Source organism: Ranitomeya variabilis, chromosome 5, assembly GCF_051348905.1.
Source record: "Ranitomeya variabilis isolate aRanVar5 chromosome 5, aRanVar5.hap1, whole genome shotgun sequence".
In the NCBI taxonomy this organism is placed as follows: domain Eukaryota; kingdom Metazoa; phylum Chordata; class Amphibia; order Anura; family Dendrobatidae; genus Ranitomeya; species Ranitomeya variabilis.
In genome coordinates, this window is record NC_135236.1 from 65,204,814 (window position 1) to 65,225,781 (window position 20,968).

Consider the following 20,968-nt stretch of genomic DNA (forward strand, 5'->3'; position numbering starts at 1 on the left):
GAGCCTGACTCGCCTGGTGATTCCGAACCTACTGGCATCCTGAAGGATGGGGTGATATTGTCAGCTGTCTCCCCAGACCTGCGGCGCTCTTTGCAGGAGTTTCAGGTGGATAGGCCTGATCGCTGTCCGCCTGGTAGACTGTTTGTCCCTGATGACTGGACCAGTAGAGTTATCTCGGAGGTTCACTCTTCCGCATTGGCAGGTCATCCTGGAATTTTTGGCACCAGGGATTTGGTGTCTAGGTCCTTCTGGTGGCCTTCCTTGTCTCGAGATGTGCGTATTTTTGTGCAGTCTTGTGATGTTTGTGCTCGGGCTAAGCCCTGCTGTTCTCGGGCCAGTGGGTTGTTGTTGCCCTTGCCTATTCCTAAGAGGCCTTGGACGCACATCTCTATGGACTTTATTTCTGACCTTCCTGTTTCTCGTAGGATGTCTGTCATCTGGGTGGTGTGTGACCGTTTTTCCAAGATGGTTCATTTGGTACCTTTGCCCAAATTGCCCTCCTCTTCTGAGCTGGTCCCTCTATTTTTTCAGAATGTGGTGCGTTTGCATGGTATTCCTGAGAATATAGTGTCTGACAGGGGTACTCAGTTTGTGTCTAGATTTTGGCGGGCGTTCTGTGCCAGGATGGGCATCGACTTGTCTTTTTCGTCTGCATTCCATCCTCAGACTAATGGCCAGACTGAGCGTACTAATCAGACTTTGGAGACTTACTTGAGGTGTTTTGTGTCCGCTGATCAGGACGATTGGCTTGATTTTTTGCCATTGGCAGAGTTTGCCCTTAACAATCGGGCCAGTTCTGCCACTTTGGTTTCTCCATTTTTTTGTAATTCAGGGTTTCACCCTCGCTTTTCGTCCGGTCAATTGGAGTCTTCGGATTGTCCTGGAGTAGATGCTGTGGTTGATAGAATGCATCAGATTTGGGGACAGGTTGTGGACAATCTGAAGTTGTCCCAGGAGAAGACTCAACAGTTTACTAATCGTCATCGGCGTGTTGGTCCTCGTCTTTGTGTTGGGGACCTGGTTTGGCTGTCTTCTCGATTTGTTCCTATGAAGGTCTCGTCTCCTAAGTTTAAGCCTCGGTTTATCGGCCCTTATAGGATTCTGGAGGTTCTCAATCCTGTGTCCTTTCGTTTGGACCTCCCAGCATCTTTTACTATTCATAATGTTTTTCATCGGTCATTATTGCGGAGGTATGAGGTACCGGTTGTTCCTTCTGCTGATCCTCCTGCTCCTGTGCTGGTTGAGGGTGAATTGGAGTATGTGGTGGAAAAGATCTTGGACTCCCGTGTTTCCAGACGGAAACTTCAGTATCTGGTTAAGTGGAAGGGCTATGGTCAGGAGGATAATTCTTGGGTGACAGCATCTGATGTTCATGCTCCTGATTTGGTTCGTGCATTTCATAGTGCTCATCCAGATCGCCCTGGTGGTTCTGGTGAGGGTTCGGTGCCCCCTCCTTAAGGGGGGGGTACTGTTGTGAATTCTGTTTGTGGGCTCCCCCGGTGGTGTTTTATGGTAGTGCCACTTATTTGCCTTCTTCTATCCCTGATCACCTGTTGCCACCCATTAGGGGAGTTTCCTATTTAAGGCTGCTTGGCTGTTAGTCCTATGCCGGCCAACAATGTATCAGTAGCATTCTGTTGCATTCTCCTGCCTCAAGTTCCTGTTCAGCTAAGTTGAATTTTGTTTCTAGTTTATGCTATTTCTTGTCCAGCTTGCTGCAATGTGACTCTCTGTAGCTGGAAGCTCTTGTGGACTGAAATTGCCACTCCAGTGGCATGAGTTGTCACTGGAGTTTTAAAGTAATTTCAGGATGGTGTTTTTGAGTAGTGTTTTGAAGTTGACCGTGAAGTAACTCTTTCCTATCCTTCTGCTATCTAGAAAGCGGACCTCACTGTGCTAAATCTGCTGTTCATCCTACGTATGTCTTTTCCTCTTAACTCACCGTCAATATCTGTGGGGGGCTGCTATCTCCTTTTGGGGTTCATCTCTGGAGGTAAGGCAGGCCTGTATATTCCTCTGATAGGGGTAGTTAGATCTCCGGCTGGCGCGTGGTGTCTAGGGCATCGTAGGAACACTCCCCGGCTACTTCCAGTGTGTGTCAGGTTCAGGTCACGGTCAACTTTAGTTTCCATCACCCGAGAGCTAGTCCGTTTTGTTATTTTTATTTCCCTGCCATTGGGGTAATCATGACAGGTTATGTATGGAGACTTGTGGGTCTGAGCATGCGCAGTGTATCTGGGGTTATGTATGGAGACTTGTGGGTCTGAGTGTGCGCAGTGTATCTGGGATTTTGTATGGAGACTTGTGGGTCTGAGTGTGCGCAGTGTATCTGGGATTTTGTATGGAGACTTGTGGGTCTGAGCGTGTGTCGTATATCAGGGGTTGTGTATGGCGACTTGTGGGTCTGAGCATGTGCAGTGTATCTGGGATTGTGTATAGCAACTATTCTGGGACATGATGAGCTGATATCAAGGGCTTCTTAATGTTATGACTATTCATTTTTACCAAAAACAGCGCCACTCTTGCTATTAGCCAGCGTTTAGTATTGCAGATCAGCCTCTATTACCTTTGTGTAATATCAGACACAACCTATGAACAAAGGTGCCGCTGTTTCTTATAAAAAAAATATGGTGCAAATTTTTTGGTGAGGTTTTCTCCCTTTTGAAGGCAAAGTATAGAGTGCAAGGGCTCCTAAAAGTGAGATTCCCCCCCTCACCAAAAATCTGGGTTTGCCTCTATAATAAGAGTCATCTGCACTAGATTTTTCGTGAGACATTCACCTCATAGTTTCATTCAAGTGCTTTAAAAAATAATGCATATTTCCACTAGATCATCATTAAAATAAGTTCTACTTTTTTGTGTCTACAGCTTCTATGATGACCTATGTGTATCCATGGTAACAGACTACAAACGCACTCTGTGTAGTCTGAACCCGCAATCTCAGATGTGTCAAATTAAAGGGGTTATTCTCATCTCATATATTATGCCATATCTCCCGGCACCTAACTGAAGCACCGAGCCCCATCTTATGCTGCCATTAATGTGGAGGTGACCGAGCATGCGTGGCCACTTCCGCACTCGCAGTGTTGCAAGACAAGGTCTAATTCAGCCATATTTTTCAAAGATTGGAGTACTTCTTTTACCCAGAAGTAGAGGACAAACAGAGATAGGAAATGAAATATGAGGGCAGGATCAGACTACACAGAGTTTGTTTGTAGTCTGTTACCATGGAGACACAACAGTCTGCATAGGAGCTGTAGGCACCAAATGAAAAGTTTTAATTTAATTAAAAAAGATTTATGAAGATGGGCCGAGATACAGTATAGATATATGAAGCGGGGCATGGATATAAGGGCGCTGCCCAATTTGCTGAATGCCCGGCCGGCTCGGCTCCAGGGCCTGTTGTGTGGTGTGTTACGCCCTGTGTGCAATGTGCTTACTCCATGCTGCTGTCCATATCCGCTGAAGCAATGGCTTTTGCAGATGAGAGAAGCAGATGGTCCTAGGAATGTAGAGCGAGCTGTGGGCAGCGAAAGGTCTCACAGGACAGCGGAGAAGACACCCTACAAGCAGCACAGTGCGGCGCAGCATCCGTACAGTCAGCAGCACAGACAATACATGGCCCCAGCGGCCCCGGAGAGCAGATTGTAAGGACAGGCCGGCAGGCGGTATATAATACCCCCATCCTGTCACCTCACCACAGTGCGGCATTGTAACTCACAAGGATAGAGATCTGATAGGAGGCAGTGATAACAGGGACATGGCCAGTCTGCCATGTCAGCCCAGATGTCCTACCTGTCAATGATCACGGGGTCAGATGGGGTCTCATTCCGGTTACCACAGCTTTTCTTCTCACAGCAACGACTGAAACATAGGAAGAAAGATGGATCAGATCGAGTCCGGCATACGGGGCAAAAATACCACCCTGCAGAGGTGGCTGGACACACGGGGCAAAGGATAATCACAGTCAGAGATAATTATCATTAGTATTATGCTTTCTTAATACAAACGCCATCATATCCTGCAGTGCTTTACAGACATCATCATCACTGTCCCCATTGGGGCTCACAATCTACATTCCTTATCTGTATGTCTATGGAGTGTGGGAGGAAACCGGGGAAACTGTATGGATAGATACATAGATAGATGATAGATAGATAGATAGATAGATAGATAGATAGATAGATAGATAGATAGATAGTAGATGGATAATAGACAGATAGAGATAGATAGATAGATAGATAGATAGATAGATAGATAGATAGATAGATAGATAGATAGTAGATGGATAATAGACAGATAGAGATAGATAGATAGATAGATAGATAGATAGATAGATAGATAGATAGATAGATAGATAGATAGATAGATAGATGGATAATAGACAGATAGAGATAGATAGATAGATAGATAGATAGATAGATAGATAGATAGATAGATAGACAATAGATGGATAGATAGATGATAGATAGATAATAGATAGATGATAGATAGATAGATAATAGATAGATAGATAGATAGATAATAGATAGATAGATAATAGATAGATAGATGATAGATAGATAATAGATAAATAATAGATAGATAGATAATAGATAGATAGATAGATAGATAAATAATAGATAGATAGATAGATAGATAGATAGATAGATAGATAGATAGATAGCTTGAGAAAGGCTCTCCACGGGCCGAAACGTTGCCATGATGGGCTATTAAACTTGAACACCTTCCAAACCTAATCTACAATGGTGTGCTTCCTCTGATTTTTGGATTTCTAATAGATAGATAGATAGATAGATAGATAGATAATTAATAGATAGACGGCCACGATTCAGTACACATGGGGAGAAACAGACCGCCAGATCCTGAGCCGGCATAGTCAGTGCATACAATCTGTCCATCAAGTCCGGCCAGCTCAGACAGAGTTACAAGCCCAGGGAGGACAGACGGTGGCCACACTGTGACCTGGAGGCACTGGAAAATGAGACCCAGGTACTGAAATTCAGCCCTGGCATTTGAAATCACACAGGCCATGTTGTCCCCGTCCCCAAGAACCAGATAGGATATATTACTAATATTACCCTGGATGGAGGAAAGTAAGACTTATTACATGATCAATATTTCTAATGATACTTGTGGCCTGCTGGTGTAAGTGACGGAGGCGGTGACTTTGTGCTCCATCACAACTCTTAACAGTATGGGTGTCTTGAGGACACGGAAAAATGTTTAGAATTGAGAGTCCTCAGTGGTTGATACCGTTTAATGGCTAACTGAAAAGATGGTAACAAATTGCAAGCTTTCGAGACTGCATACGTCTCTTCATCAGGCATAGACTAATAGGAATTCTGAAGAATCACATATTTATGCACAACATAGCCCAGCCTGATGAAGAGACCTGTGTAGTCTGGAAAACTTGCAATTTGTTACCATCTTTTCAGTTAGCCATTAAAAGGTATCAACCACTGAGGACTCTCAATTCTACATATTTTTCTATCTACTGGCTAATACGGAACCAAGATATATATCTTTCCTGTTGAGAACACGGATTCTGTTAACATGGTCAGTCCGACCCTGATGAGACCTACCTCCGGCTACACTGTACCAAATACTCAGCAGTGAAGGACACTCACTTCAGGAGACTCTGTGATCTCTATCTGAATTTCAGCTCCATGAAGGAGGAGAAAACATTTATCCTGCTGGGGAAGAAGAGAGTGAGGGGGAGAGAGCAGCGCAGTACGGGAGTGTATGGCGGTCTCTGAACTTCCGCCGCTTGGAATTCTGATATCCGGACACATCTGGACAGAACAGGATGTGAAGACATTACAAGGTAAGTACAGTACAGACCAAAACTTTGGACACACCTTCTCATTTAAAGATTTTTCTGTATTTTCATGACTATGAAAATTGTACATTCACACTGAAGGCATCAAAACTATGAATTAACACATGTGGAATTATATACTTAACAAAAAGTGTGAAACAACTGAAAATATGTCTTATATTCTAGGTTCTTCAAAGTAGCCACCTTTTGCTTTGATGACTGCTTTGCACACTCTTGACATTCTCTTGATGAGCTTCAAGAGGTTGTCACCGGGAATGGTCTTCCAACAATCTTGAAGGAGTTCCCAGAGATGCTTAGCACTTGTTGGCCCTTTTGCCTTCACTCTGCGGTCCAGCTCACCCCAAACCATCTCGATTGGGTTCAGGTCTGATGACTGTGGAGGCCAGGTCATCTGGCGTAGCACCCCATCACTCTCCTTCTTGGTCAAATAGCCCTTACACAGCCTGGAGGTGTGTTTGGGGTCATTGTCCTGTTGAAAAATAAATGATGGTCCAACTAAACGCAAACCGGATGGAATAGCAAGCCGCTGCAAGATGCTGTGGTAGCCATGCTGGTTCAGTATGTCTTCAATTTTGAATAAATCCCCAACAGTGTCACCAACAAAGCACCCCCACACCATCACACCTCCTCCTCCATGCTTCACGGTGGGAACCAGGCATGTAGAGTCCATCCGTTCACCTTTTCTGCATCGCACAAAGACACGGTGGTTGGAACTAAGATCTCAAATTTGGACTTATCAGACCAAAGCACAGATTTCCACTGGTCTAATGTCCATTCCTTGTGTTCTTTAGGCCAAACAAGTCTCTCCTGATTGTTGCCTGTCCTTAGCAGTGGTTTCCTAGCAGCTATTTTACCATGAAGGCCTGCTGCACAAAGTCTCCTCTTAACAGTTGTTGTAGAGATGTGTCTGCTGCTAGAACTCTGCGTGGCATTGACCTGGTCTCTAATCTGAGCTGCTGTTAACCCGCGATTTCTGAGGCTGGTGACTTGGATAAACTTATCCTCAGAAGCAGAGGTGACTCTTGGTCTTCCTTTCCTGGGGCGGTCCTCATGTGAGCCAGTTTCTTTGTAGCGCTTGATGGTTTTTGCCACTGCACTTGGGGACACTTTCAGAGTTTTCCCAATTCTTCGGACTGACTGACCTTCATTTCTTAAAGTAATGATGGCCACTCGTTTTTCTTTACTTAGCTGCTTTTTTCTTGCCATAATACAAATTCTAACAGTCTATTCAGTAGGACTATCAGCTGTGTATCCACCAGACTTCTGCTCAACACAACTGATGGTCCCAACCCCATTTATAAGGCAAGAAATCCCACTTATTAAATCTGACAGGGCACACCTGTGAAGTCAAAACCATTTCCGGTGACTACCTCTTGAGGCTCATCAAGAGAATGCCAAGAGTGTGCAAAGCAGTCATCAAAGGAAAAGGTGGCTACTTTGAAGAACCTAGAACATAAGACATAATTTCAGTTGTTTCACACTTTTTTGTTAAGTATATAATTCCACATGTGTTAATTCATAGTTTTGATGCCTTCAGTGTGAATGTACAATTTTCATAGTCATGAAAATACAGAAAAATCTTTAAATGAGAAGGTGTGTCCAAACTTTTGCTCTGTACTGTATATACTAAGATTACTGGGGCTTCATGTCTGTATTATTGGGGCTTTATCTCTATATTATTGGGGCTTTATATTTATATTATTGGGGCTTTATTTCTGTATTATTGGGGCCTTTTTCTGTATATTATTGGGGCTTTATCTCTATATTATTAAGGTTTTATGTCTGTATTATTGGGGCTTTATGTTTATATTTTTGGGGCTTTATCTCTCTATTATTGGGGCTTTATCTATATATTATTAAGGCTTCATCTCTATATTATTGGGGCTTTATCTCTATATTATTAAGGCTTTATGTCTGTATTATCAAGGCTTTATGTCGGTATTATTGGGGCTTTATGTCTGTATTATTGGGGCTTTATGTCTATATTATTGGGGCTATATGTTTATATTATTGGGGTTTTTCTATATATTATTGGGGCTTTATCTATATATTATTGAGGCTTTATCTTTATATTATTGGGGCTTTATCTCTTTATTATTGGGGCTTTATCTCTATATTGTTGGGGCTTTATCTCTATATTATTGGGGCTTTATGTTTATACTAGATTGTGGCCCGATTCTAAAGCATCGGGTATTCTAGAATATGCATGTCCCCATAGTATGTGATTCGCGGCAGACTGTGCCCATCGCTGATTGGTCGAGGCAACCTTTATGACATCATCGTCGCCATGGCAACCATTATGACATCTACGTCGATACTGTGCCCGTCGCTGATTGGTCGAGGCCTGGCGGCCTCGACCAATCAGAGACGCGGGATTTCCAGGACAGACAGACAGACAGAAAGACAGACAGACAGAAAAACCCTTAGACAATTATATATATAGATTATTGGGGCTTTATCTATCTATTATTGAGGCTTTATCTTTATATTATAGGGGCTTTATCTCTATATTATTGGGGCTTTATCTATATATTATTGAGGCTTTATCTGTATATTATTGGGGCCTTATCTCTATATTATTGGGGCTTTATCTCTATATTATTGGGGCCTTATCTCTATATTATTGGGGCTTTATCTCTATATTATTGGGGCTTTATCTCTATATTATTGAGGCTTTATCTGTATATTATTGGGGCCTTATCTCTATATTATTGGGGCTTTATCTTTATATTATAGGGGCTTTATCTCTATATTATTGGGGCTTTATCTATATATTATTGAGGCTTTATCTGTATATTATTGGGGCTTTATCTCTATATTATTGGGGCTTTATCTCTATATTATTGGAGCTTTATCTCTATATTATTGGGGCCTTATCTCTATATTATTGGAGCTTTATCTCTATATTATTGGGGCTTTATCTCTATATTATTGGGGCTTTATCTCTATATTATTGGAGCTTTATCTCTATATTATTGGGGCCTTATCTCTATATTATTGGGGCTTTATCTCTATATTATTGGGGCTTTATTTCTATATTATTGGGGCTTTATGTCTATTATTGGGGCCTTATCTCTATATTATTGAGGCTTTATCTGTATATTATTGGAGCTTTATCTCTATATTATTGGGGCTTTATTTCTATATTATTGGGGCTTTATGTCTATTATTGGGGCCTTATCTCTATATTATTGAGGCTTTATCTGTATATTATTGGGGCTTTATCTCTATATTATTGGGGCCTTATCTCTATATTATTGGGGCTTTATCTCTATATTATTGGGGCTTTATCTCTATATTATTGGGGCTTTATCTCTATATTATTGGGGCCTTATCTCTATATTATTGGGACCTTATCTCTATATTATTGGGACCTTATCTCTATATTATTGGGGCCTTATCTCTATATTATTGAGGCTTTATCTGTATATTATTGGGGCTTTATCTCTATATTATTGGGGCTTTATCTATATATTATTGGGGCTTTATCTCTATATTATTGGGGCTTTATCTCTATATTATTGGGGCTTTATCTCTATATTATTGGAGCTTTATCTCTATATTATTGGGGCTTTATTTCTATATTATTGGGGCTTTATGTCTATTATTGGGGCCTTATCTCTATATTATTGGGGCTTTATCTATATATTATTGAGGCTTTATCTGTATATTATTGAGGCTTTATCTCTATATTATTGGGGCTTTATCTCTATATTATTGGGGCTTTATCTCTATATTATTGGAGCTTTATCTCTATATTATTGGGGCTTTATTTCTATATTATTGGGGCTTTATGTCTATTATTGGGGCCTTATCTCTATATTATTGGGGCTTTATCTATATATTATTGAGGCTTTATCTGTATATTATTGGGGCTTTATCTCTATATTATTGAGGCTTTATCTGTATATTATTGGGGCTTTATCTCTATATTATTGGGGCTTTATCTATATATTATTGAGGCTTTATCTGTATATTATTGGGGCTTTATCTCTATATTATTGAGACTTTATCTCTATATTATTGAGACTTTATCTGTATATTATTGGGGCTTTATCTCTATATTATTGTGGCTTTATCTCTATATTATTGGGGCTTTATCTCTATATTATTGGAGCTTTATCTCTATATTATTGGGGCTTTATTTCTATATTATTGGGGCTTTATGTCTATTATTGGGGCCTTATCTCTATATTATTGGGGCTTTATCTATATATTATTGGGGCTTTATCTCTATATTATTGGGGCTTTATCTATATATTATTGGGGCTTTATCTCTATATTATTGGGGCTTTATCTCTATATTATTGGGGCCTTATCTCTATATTATTGGGGCTTTATCTCTATATTATTGGGGCTTTATCTCTATATTATTGGGGCCTTATCTCTATATTATTGGGGCTTTATCTCTATATTATTGGGGCTTTTTCTCTATATTATTGGGGCTTTATGTCTATATTATTGGGGCTTTATGTCTCTATTATTGGGGCCTTATCTCTATATTATTGGGGCTTTATCTCTATATTATTGGGGCTTTTTCTCTATATTATTGGGGCTTTATGTCTATATTATTGGGGCTTTATGTCTCTATTATTGGGGCTTTATCTCTATATATTATTGGGGCTTTATCTCTATATTATTGGGGCTTTATCAATATATTATTGGGGCTTTATGTCTCTATTATTGGGGCTTTATGTCTCTATTATTGGGGCCTTATCTCTATATATTATTGGGGCTTTATCTCTATATTGGGGCTTTATCAATATATTATTGGGGCTTCATGTCTCTATTATTGGGGCTTTATCTCTCTTTTATTGGGGCTTTATCTCTATATTATGGGGGCTTTATCTATACATTATTGTGGCTTTATGTCTATATTATTGGGGCTTTATCTTATTATTGGGGCTTTATCTCTATATTATTGGGGCTTTATCTATACATTATTGGGGCTTTATCTCTATATTATTGGGGCTTTATCTATACATTATTGGGGCTTTATCTATATATTATTGGGGCTTTATGTCTCTATTATTGGGGCTTTATCTCTCTTTTATTGGGGCTTTATGTCTGTATTATTGGGGCTTTATCTCTATATTATTGGGGCTTTACTGGTATGATCCTACAGTGGCCGCCGTTCATGGCCCAAACCTGTCGTAACGTATGAAGACTGTACAGACATATCAGAGCTGAGCCGCAGACACACACGTCTCCGCACACACACATTGCTCCGCACACACACTCGCCATCAGCCTTTGTGTTACATTCTGCTCCTGCTGATTGCATAACAAAAGTGTATAAATTCCCACCATCTGTCTGGGTAGGACGTGGTGACCAGCAGCCATGCGCCCGGCCCAGGCTGAGCCCCAGCTGTGAGCATTGCAGGTTGTCAATGTCTCTCTTATTAAGCAGCTGTGGGGCTGACATCGCCCCCATCAGTCTGCAGCCTCCATTGTAGTGGACGGGGGGCAGCAATGCTCCATAGGGTCTACCAAGACTTCTGCACCTCTACATTCATTTCTAATAATAGGTTTTGCCATATTATTTTTTTGGGGGCTGAATGCCAAATCTAACAGGGGCAAAAGTTACCTCTGCAAGCTACTTGGACGGAATGCCAATATTTGGCAGCATGAAAGGGGTTAACGACTCTGCTCTCCACCTGTGGTCTCCAGCGTCAGGACCTCCTTGTAACTCCTCCATTTTTTATTTTTTTTTACGATTTTCCGATGAAAACGGTGACAATTCTCGGGTCGGTGATGAGACGCGAGTCACTAATTGGGTGCAGTAACTAATTAGCCTTTTGTTCCCGGACTGAATCAGTAAGGAGCCAGGACTGAACAAGATGGCGGTACGGTGTATAATTAGAGAGAGCTTATTAAGTTGTCGGCGTCCTTCCTAAGAGGAACCAGGTAAATGATGTCCTATCTGGGAGCAGATGGAGAGGTGACCTCTCTCATAATGACTCCTAATATTAGAGACCCTATAGATATATATGGCCGAGTCTGGGATGCCTCGTATCAAAAAATTCTGCCTTTTTACTGGTGGATCACCCCGATTCTGGGAATGAAAGGGTTACTGAATCCCAATTTGCCTGATTGTGGTAATTTAGTTCACTCAGAAGTCTAAATTATAGGAAAAATTAGAATTCAAAGCTAAAGTGTCGGAGTGAGATAAACAGGTAGCGTCCTGGGAAATGCAGAACATATGGCCGTCCTGAGGAGGAGAAGCTTTCATGTGTTCCGTTCTTCCTCCACTTTCGCATTGCAGAATGGTAAACGAGTGTGAGTAGACCTCCCTGATTGCCTACAGGACACCGAAGCGGGGGCCATAAGGCGGTTATATGTGATTTATCTATATATGGAGGGTCTCCCAAACCTTGTGGAGATGATTTTTGTTTGATGAGAATGTAACCCGTTTTGTTTTAGAATCCGGAGACTTATTTGTGTCGTGGTCATTTCCTGATCCATCACTGAGGTTACAAGAGGACGGCGGTATACCGGGTCAACTCACAAAATGGGTCGACTGGTGAGCATGGCTTAATAGCTTGGCAATCAGGCAATTAAAGCGGTTGTCTGGTGTAGAAGACATTATCACCTGTCCATAAGATAGATTGTGGGGGTCCTAGCAGTCAGAACGGGGCACTTCTATCCCTATTAGAATGCAGTAGCAGTGTACGTGTTGGCCTGCCGAGCCGTTCCTTCTCCAAGGGAAAGTTAAGGACTGAAATCAGCTTTTCCCCCATAAAAAATGAGTGAAGTGGGGGTCAAGCATGTATACTGCCACTCCATTCTAACAGAGGAAAAAAAGTGCCCCTCCTGGCAATAGATGGGATCCCAGCAGTCAGAGACCCATCAATCTATAGGTTATCACCTATCCTGGATGGGGGACATATATACTAGGATGGGCTCACGATGAGGGACATATATACCAGGATGGGAAACATATATACTAGGATGGGCCTAGGATGGGGAACATATATAACAGGATAGGGGACATATATATCACGATGGGAAACATAAATATCAGGCTGGGGGCCATATATTCCGGGATGGGGAACATATATAAAAGAATTGGGTACATATATACCAGGATTGGCCCACGATGGGGGACATATATACCAGGATGGGAAACATATATATTAGGATGGGCCCAGGATGGGGAGCATATATAACAAGATAGGGGACGTATATCTAACAATGGGAAACATACATATCAGGCTGGGGGCCATATATACCAGAATTGGGTACATATATACCAGGAAGGGGCCCATGATGGGGGACATTAGTAGAGGATGAGGGACAAAACTACATCATGGGGAAGGGTGAAACAAGTTTGTCCTTATAGGATTTAAAAGCTACAAGAGCTCATACATCTAACCCACTTGAGTTGAGGAGGTGCAAATTCATATTTTACACTAGGGTCCATCGGATTCTAGTTACGCCACTGAATGATAGAACCATCACTAGTAATTTCTAACTTTTCCATAGATTTTTCAATCTATGAAGGTATGGTGGTGACACAAGAGATCCAGCTATCTTTTGTACCTCACTCAAACATAAAGCAGCATCAGGGACAATATTGAATTTAATGAGTGGATGAGGTCTGAGGAATAATGCTGATAACGGTACAGGAGTCAATTTATGAAATGTGATAGGCCTGATTAAAAAGAAGTGTTTTAGGGTGCACTTAAATTGAGGATGTTAAAAATTAATCTGAAAGGGTAGCACATTCCAGAGATCTGGTGCAGCAGGAGAAAAGTCTTGAAGGCAGAAGTGGGAGTTTTAGATTATGGAGGCAGTTAGACTTGGTAGAGCATGGGTAGCTTTGTAGATGGAGAAGAGAGAGGAGATGTACTTGATGGATGTGTGTCTCTTTTCCTACTGTTCTATGTAACTGTGTAAAATGATGCAGCACTATGGAGAGGAGAAGTACACAGGCAGACAAAAATGAGGAGGAGGTGTAGGGTGGTGTAGCACTGTGCAGAGGACAGGTAAGGTGGTAGACAGTCATGACGAAGGAGATGTATGGCGGTACAGCAATGTGGAGAGAAGAGGTATGGTGGTAGACAGAGATGATGAAGGAGATGTAGAATGGTGCAGCACTGTAGAGAGGACAGTTACAGTGTTGAAAAGAGATGAGGAGATGTAGGGTGGTGCAGAACTGTGGAGAAGACAGGTACAGTGGTAGAGAGAGAAGAGGGAGAAGATGTAGGGCTGTGCAGAACTGTAGAGAAGACAGGGAGGGCAGTAGACACAGATGAGGGAGGAGATGTAGGGTGGTGCAGCACTATGTAAGTGTTATCTGAAATTGCTGTTGCTGTGCATGAATAAGGGGCCCACTTTGGTCCAGAAAAGACCTTCCAATGGTTACAACGGTTCATCTGTCACCCCCAGCTGAGGACAAAAGTGGAAGAAGCCTGTAGGGCATGCTGAATATGTGAACTGCATAAGCCACCAGAGCAAAGAGCTCCTGTCCAGTCCATTGTAACCTCCGCCCCTCTAAAACTCTTGATGATAGACTATCTGACCATTGGCCCAGCCAATTAGGGCTATGAGCATCGCCTGGTGATGGTAGACCACTTTACAAAATTTGCCATGGTTTCTCCGACTCGTGATCAGACCGCAGAGTAGGCAATCTGCAAGAACTTCATTCAACTCTATGGATGTCCGAAGAGGATTCACTCCGATCAGGGAGGATGTTTCTTGGGAGAGTAATGGATAAGCTACATCGCATGTACCGGATCAACAAGTCCTGCACTACACCATATCACCCTCAAGGTAATGGCGCCTGTGAACGATTTAACCGCACGCTAATTCAAATGCTGAGAACTCTGGAGGAAGATCGAAAGGTCTGGTGGCCTGAATATGTTTCTGAACTGGTGTGGATATATAATAATAGAGTACATCGAACTACGGGATATACTCTGTACTTCCTCCTGTTTGGTCGAGATAGAAGGGCAATTTCTGAGCTGGCATTGGATCCAGAAGAGGACTACCCACGGATGGGGTGTCCTCCTGGGTTTGGGAAAATCAACATCACCTGGAAACCTTACATCTGTTGGTCCAGACTAGATTACAAGAGCAAGAACATGCAGAGAAAACCCTATCTGGACTGGTATGATGGTAGATAGAGAGAGAGGAGGGAGAAGATGTAGGGCGGTGCAGCACTGTGGAGAGGACATGTTTGGCAGTAGAGAGTTAGGAGGGAGAAGATGTAGGGCGGTGCAGGACTGTGGAGAAGACAGGTACGGCGGTAGAGAGAGAGGAGGGAGGATATGTAGGGCAGTGCCGCACTGTGGAGAGGACAGGTATGGCAGTAGAGAGAGGAGATGTAGGGCGGTGCAGCACTGTGGAGAGGACAGGTACGACGGTAGAGAGAGTGGAGAGAGGAGATGTAGGGTGCAGCACTTTGGAGAGAAGAGGTACAGTGGTAGACCGTGATGATGAAAGAGATTTAGAATGGTGTAGCACTGTAGAGAGGACACTTAAGGTGTTGAATAGATATAAGGAGGAGAGGTAAGGTGGTGCAGCACTATGGAGAGGACAGGTAAGGTGGTAGAGAGAGGAGAGAGAAGATGTAGGGAGCTGCAGCACTGTGGAGAGGACAGGTATGATGGTAGAGATAAAGGATGTAGGAGATGAAGGGCAGTGCAGCACTTTGGAAAGGACAGATACGGTGGTAGAGAGAGAGGAGGGAGGAGATGTAGGGCGGTGCAGCACTGTGGAGAGGATAGGTATGGCAGTAGAGAGAAAGGAGGGAGGAGATGTAGGGCGGTGCAGTACCGTGGAGAGGATAGGTATGGCAGTAGAAAGAGGGAAGGAAGGAGATGTAGGGTGGTGCAGTACTGTGGAGAGGATAGGTATGGCAGTAGAGAGAGAGGAGGGAGGAGATGTAGGGTGGTGCGGTACTGTGGAGAGGATAGGTATGGCAGTAGAGAAAGAGGAGGGAGGAGATGTAGCACGGTGCAGCACTGTGGAGTAGGTATGGCAGTAGAGAGAGAGGAGGGAGGAGATGTAGGGTCATGCGGTACTGTGGAGAGGATAGGTATGGCAGTAGAGAGAGAGGAGGGAGGAGATGTAGGGCGGTGCAGCACTGTGGAGAGGATAGGTATGGCAGTAGAGAGAGAGGAGGGAGGAGATGTAGGGTGGTGCAGTACTGTGGAGAGGATAGGTATGGCAGTAGAGAGAGAGGAGGGAGGAGATGTAGGGCGGTGCAGCACTGTGGAGAGGATAGCTATGGCAGTAGAGAGAGAGGAGGGAGGAGATGTAGGGTGGTGCGGTACTGTGGAGAGGATAGGTATGGCAGTAGAGAGAGAGGAGGGAGGAGATGTAGGGCGGTGCAGTACCGTGGAGAGGATAGGTATGGCAGTAGAGAGAGAGGAGGGAGGAGATGTAGGGTGGTGCGGTACCGTGGAGAGGATAGGTATGGCAGTAGAGAGAGAGGATTGAGGAGATGTAGGGTGGTGCAGTACTGTGGAGAGGATAGGTATGGCAGTAGAGAGAGAGGATGGAGGAGATGTAGGGTGGTGCGGTACTGTGGAGAGGATAGGTATGGCAGTAGAGAGAGAGGAGGGAGGAGATGTAGGGTGGTGCAGCACTGTGGAGAGGAAAGGTATGGCAGTAGAGAGAGAGGATGGAGGAGATGTAGCATGGTGCAGCACTGTGGAGTAGGTATGGCAGTAGAGAGAGAGAGGAGGGAGGAGATGTAAGGTGGTGCAGTACTGTGGAGAGGATAGGTATGGCAGTAGAGAGAGAGGAGGGAGGAGATGTAGGGCGGTGCGGTACTGTGGAGAGGATAGGTATGACAGTAGAGAGAGAGGAGGGAGGAGATGTAGGGTGGTGCAGCACTGTGGAGAGGATAGGTATGGCAGTAGAGAGAGAGGATGGAGGAGATGTAGCACGGTGCAGCACTGTGGAGTAGGTATGGCAGTAGAGAGAGAGAGGAGGGAGGAGATGTAGGGTGGTGCAGCACTGTGGAGAGGATAGGTATGGCAGTAGAGAGAGAGGAGGGAGGAGATGAAGGGTGGTGCGGTACTGTGGAGAGGACAGATATGGCGGTAGACAGAGAGGAGAGAGGAGATGCAGGGTGATGCAGCACTGAGGAAAGGTAAGGTGCTGCATCAGCGATTGGGGAGTAGATGTAAGGCAGAAGAACACTGTGGAAAACTTTTCGAGTGAGAGTGATATTTATATTGTATTTTATAGTAGACGGGCAACCATTGCTTTAAGGAAATGAATATGAAGATCGAATGTCCTGCTTCTGGTTAGGAACACGAAAAGATGCCACGGAGAGAATACTTCTTACCTGCACATGACCTCATGAGTGAGCAGGACGCGGCACATCTCTGGATTCTTATTCTGTCCTTCATATGCTATGGGCTGCAGGAAATTGAGAGTTAGTATAGGGATACACACCATCTACTACCTTAGAGGGCAGTAAAGTCTATAGTTCCTATTCTCTACTCCTTACTCTCCTTATACTATCCCATCTTATCACAAGATTGTGCCCTTATGACATATAAGAGAACGAGGTGCCCATTTAGATAGTATTAAAGCCTACTGAACGGTAAGTTGAAGCTTCTGGATGCCAAAACCAGATGGGTATCAGGGCCCCAAACCTACTAGGTGCCATGTATAATTCCGGTGTTTTTTTTATGTGGAAGACGAGACTTTGGGCCCCTTTAGGCACCAGGGCCCAGTAGTGACTGCTACCATTGCATCCCATATTGCTCCATCCCTGCAGCGCACAAGACCAGACGATATATAATCCAGGCTCACTGCGCCCAAAGGAACCAACCTGTTTTGTCACTGAATCGATTAGTCTCACGAAAAGGTCTTGTTCCGTCCGGACACCTTAAAGACAAAGAAAGGAATGAGAAACAGAAAACATACAAACCTGCAAAATATATAAAGTGACGGTAGATGTATGGCCGACTGAACGTACAGTAGCAAACAAGGGAAGAACTAGGAAAAACAACACTAGAAAAGAAAAGAGCAAAAAATATGAAACACACTGAGGCCTAAAGAATAACGTGACCTTATTACGGGTGTAGCAGGGCTAAATTTACTGTTCAACCCTTCGGGACTCACCGTTGCTATAGAGAAGTTGCAGCCGATAATGGGTGCCATTATTGGTTTTCTCAGTGCTCAGTTCCTTCAAAATAAAAGGGACATATGCAAATTATAGTATTTGTGCATATATATATACAGTGCGGAAAATAAGTATTTGATACACTGTTGATTTTGCAAGTTTTCCCACCTACAAAGAACGGAGAGATCTGTAATTTTTATTATAGGTACACTTCATCTGTGAAAGACAGAATGTAAAAATAAAAAAAAGAAAATCACATTGTATGATTTTTACATAATTACCGGTAATTTGCATTTTATTGCCTGAAGTAAGAATTTGATCCTATAGAAAAGCAGAACTTAATATTTTGTGCAGAAACCTTTGTTTGCAGTTACAGAGGTCAGACGTTTCCTGTAGTTCTTGACCAAGTTTGCAAACACTGCAGCAGGGATTTTGGCCCCCTCCTCCATACAGATCTTCTGCAGATCTTTCAGGTTTCGGGGCTTTCGCTGGACAACATTGAGTTTCAGCTCCCTGCAAAGATTTTACTTTGGGTTCAGAGACTGGCTAGGTCACTCCAGTACCTTGAAATGCTTCTTACTGAGCTACTCCTTACTTTCCCTGGCTGGAAGACCTAACCATGACCCATCTTCAATGCTCTTACTGAGGGAAGGAGGTTGTTGGCCAAAATCTCGCAATACATAACCCCATCCTCCCTTCAATATGGTGCAGTCGCCCAGTCCCCTTTGCAGAAAAGTACCCCAAAGTATGATGTTTCCCCCACCATGCTTCATGGTTGGGACAGTGTTCTTGGGGTTGTACTCATCCTTCTTCTTCTTCCAAACCTGGTGGGTGGAGTTGATACCAAAAAGTTCTATTTTGGTCTCATCTGACCACAAGACCTTCTTCTTCTCCTCTGGATCATCCAGTTGGTCATTATTGAACTTTAAACGGGCCTGGACATGTGCTGGAGTGGGACCTTATGTGCCCAGCAGGATTGTAATCCATGACATCATAGTGTGTTACTAATGATAATGTTTGAGACGGTGGTCCCATCTCTCTTCAGGTCATTGAATTAGGTCCTCCTGTGTAGTTCTGGGCTGATTCCTGACCTTTCTCCAAATCATCCTTATCTTATGAGGTGACATCTTGCATGGAGCCCAGACCGAGGAAGACTGACAGTCATCTTGTGTTTAATCCACTTTCTGATAATTGAATGGTTGTGCCAACAGTTGTTGCCTTCTCACCAAGCTGTTTGCCCATTGTCCTGTAGCCCATCTCAGCCTTGTGCAGGTCTACAATTCTGTCCCTGATGTCCTTACACAGCTCTTTGGCTTTGGCCATGGTGGAGAGGTTGGAGTGTGATCTATTGTGTGGACAGGTGACTTTTATACAGATAACAAGATCAAACAGGTGCAATTAATACAGGTAATGAGTGCGGAGTAGGAGGCTTTCTAGAGAAAAACTAACAGGTCTGTGAGAGCCAGAATTCTTGCTGGTTCTTAAGTGATCAAATATTTATGTCAAGCAATAAAATGCAATTTAATTATTTAAAAATCATACAATGTGATTTTCTGGATTTTTTTTTTTGGTCGATTTTGTCTCTCACAGTTGACGTGTACCTACGAAAAAAATTACAAACCTCTCCATTCTTTGTAGGTGGGAAACTTGCACAATCGGCAGTGTATCAAATATTAATTTTCCTCACTGTATATACCGTATACACTACATGTATATATACTTATGTACAGGCAGGTGTGGGAAAAAAAAGGCTGCAAAGTAAAAATGCTTTAAAAAACGCAAGTGCTAAGTTTATTTTGATTAATTAACAAAATGCAATGGAAACATAAATTTTTTTTTTTTTTTTTTTAAAAATCAGTATATGGTGTGACTGCCTTTTGCCTCCAAAACAGAATCAATTCTTCTGTACATGGGTTTTGAAGGAACTCAACAGGGAGGTTGTTCCAAACATCTAGGAGAACTAACCACAGATCTTCACTGAACAAACTGCCTTGTGTTACAGCCAAACATTTCCCATTTAGTCTCATCAATCCAGAGCAGTTGCTGACATTTTCCTGCACCCCATTCCAATGTTTTGTGCATAGTCGGGTCACTTGACCTTGTTTCTATGTGGATGGTAAGGTTTTTGGGCAAAATTATCCCAGGAACACCACTTCTGGACTGATTTATTTGAACAGTAGATAGATGTAGTCAAGTCCCACTGGTGTCTGTCAGATCTGAGTTGATGGCACTGCTGGACATCTTCCGATTCAGAAGGGAAGAAAGAATGATGTGTCTTTCATCTGCTGCACTAACATTCCTTAGCCGACCACTGCGAATACAGTCCTCAACATAGCCTATTTCTTGGTGCTTCTTCAAAAAGGCTTGAACAGCACCCTTGAAGCCACAGCTTGCTTTGAAATCTTTGCCTGGGAGAGACCTTGCTGATGCAGTATAACTACCTCGCATCTTGTTGCTGTGCTCAGTCCTGCCATGGTGTATTTGACATGTGACATGAAACTGTCTTCCACAACCTCACCATTATATCAGAGTTTGACTGTTCCTCACCCAATTTTAAGTCTCACACACTTCTGTTTCAGTTAGTGACTATATTTCAAGCTACATATACAAATAATGATCATTATCACCTGTTTGGTATAATTTGTTACTCATAGACCTTACTATAGCCCTACGTAATCCTTGACTTTGTACAAGTGTACCTAGAAGAATCGATGCTAGATTTCTCTATTGTTCATTCACTTTGCATTTTGTTAACTGATGAAAATAAATAAGTTATATGTATATATATATATATATATATATATATATATATATATATATATATATATATTGTATCCACTAATAAAAGTATAGCCTAATATCCACCACAAAGAGGATGATTTACTCATTAGTCCTGTATCTGTGCAGGATCAATAATCAATAATCAATATTTCATGGTAAATTAGTGCCTATCAATGAGCAGAGGATATGATATCACTGAGCAATAAGCAATAAATCACATATCACACCGGGGATATATAATAAATAGCAGCTGTCACA

The 20,968-nt window shown here is 42.7% G+C and overlaps 1 protein-coding gene across 2 annotated transcripts in view; it reads right to left on the reverse strand.

The window, feature by feature from the left end:
• The window catches only part of EBF2 (EBF transcription factor 2), a 138,565-nt gene that overhangs the window by 82,990 nt on the left and 34,607 nt on the right, over positions 1–20,968 (reverse strand). For both annotated transcript variants that reach the window (XM_077262120.1, XM_077262119.1), the window contains exons 3-6: positions 17,929–17,992; positions 17,636–17,691; positions 17,144–17,217; positions 3,796–3,864 (exon numbers count right to left, since the gene is read on the reverse strand). In XM_077262120.1, the coding sequence (XP_077118235.1) occupies positions 3,796–3,864; positions 17,144–17,217; positions 17,636–17,691; positions 17,929–17,992 (263 nt within the window). The remainder of the gene's footprint in view (positions 1–3,795; positions 3,865–17,143; positions 17,218–17,635; positions 17,692–17,928; positions 17,993–20,968) is intronic.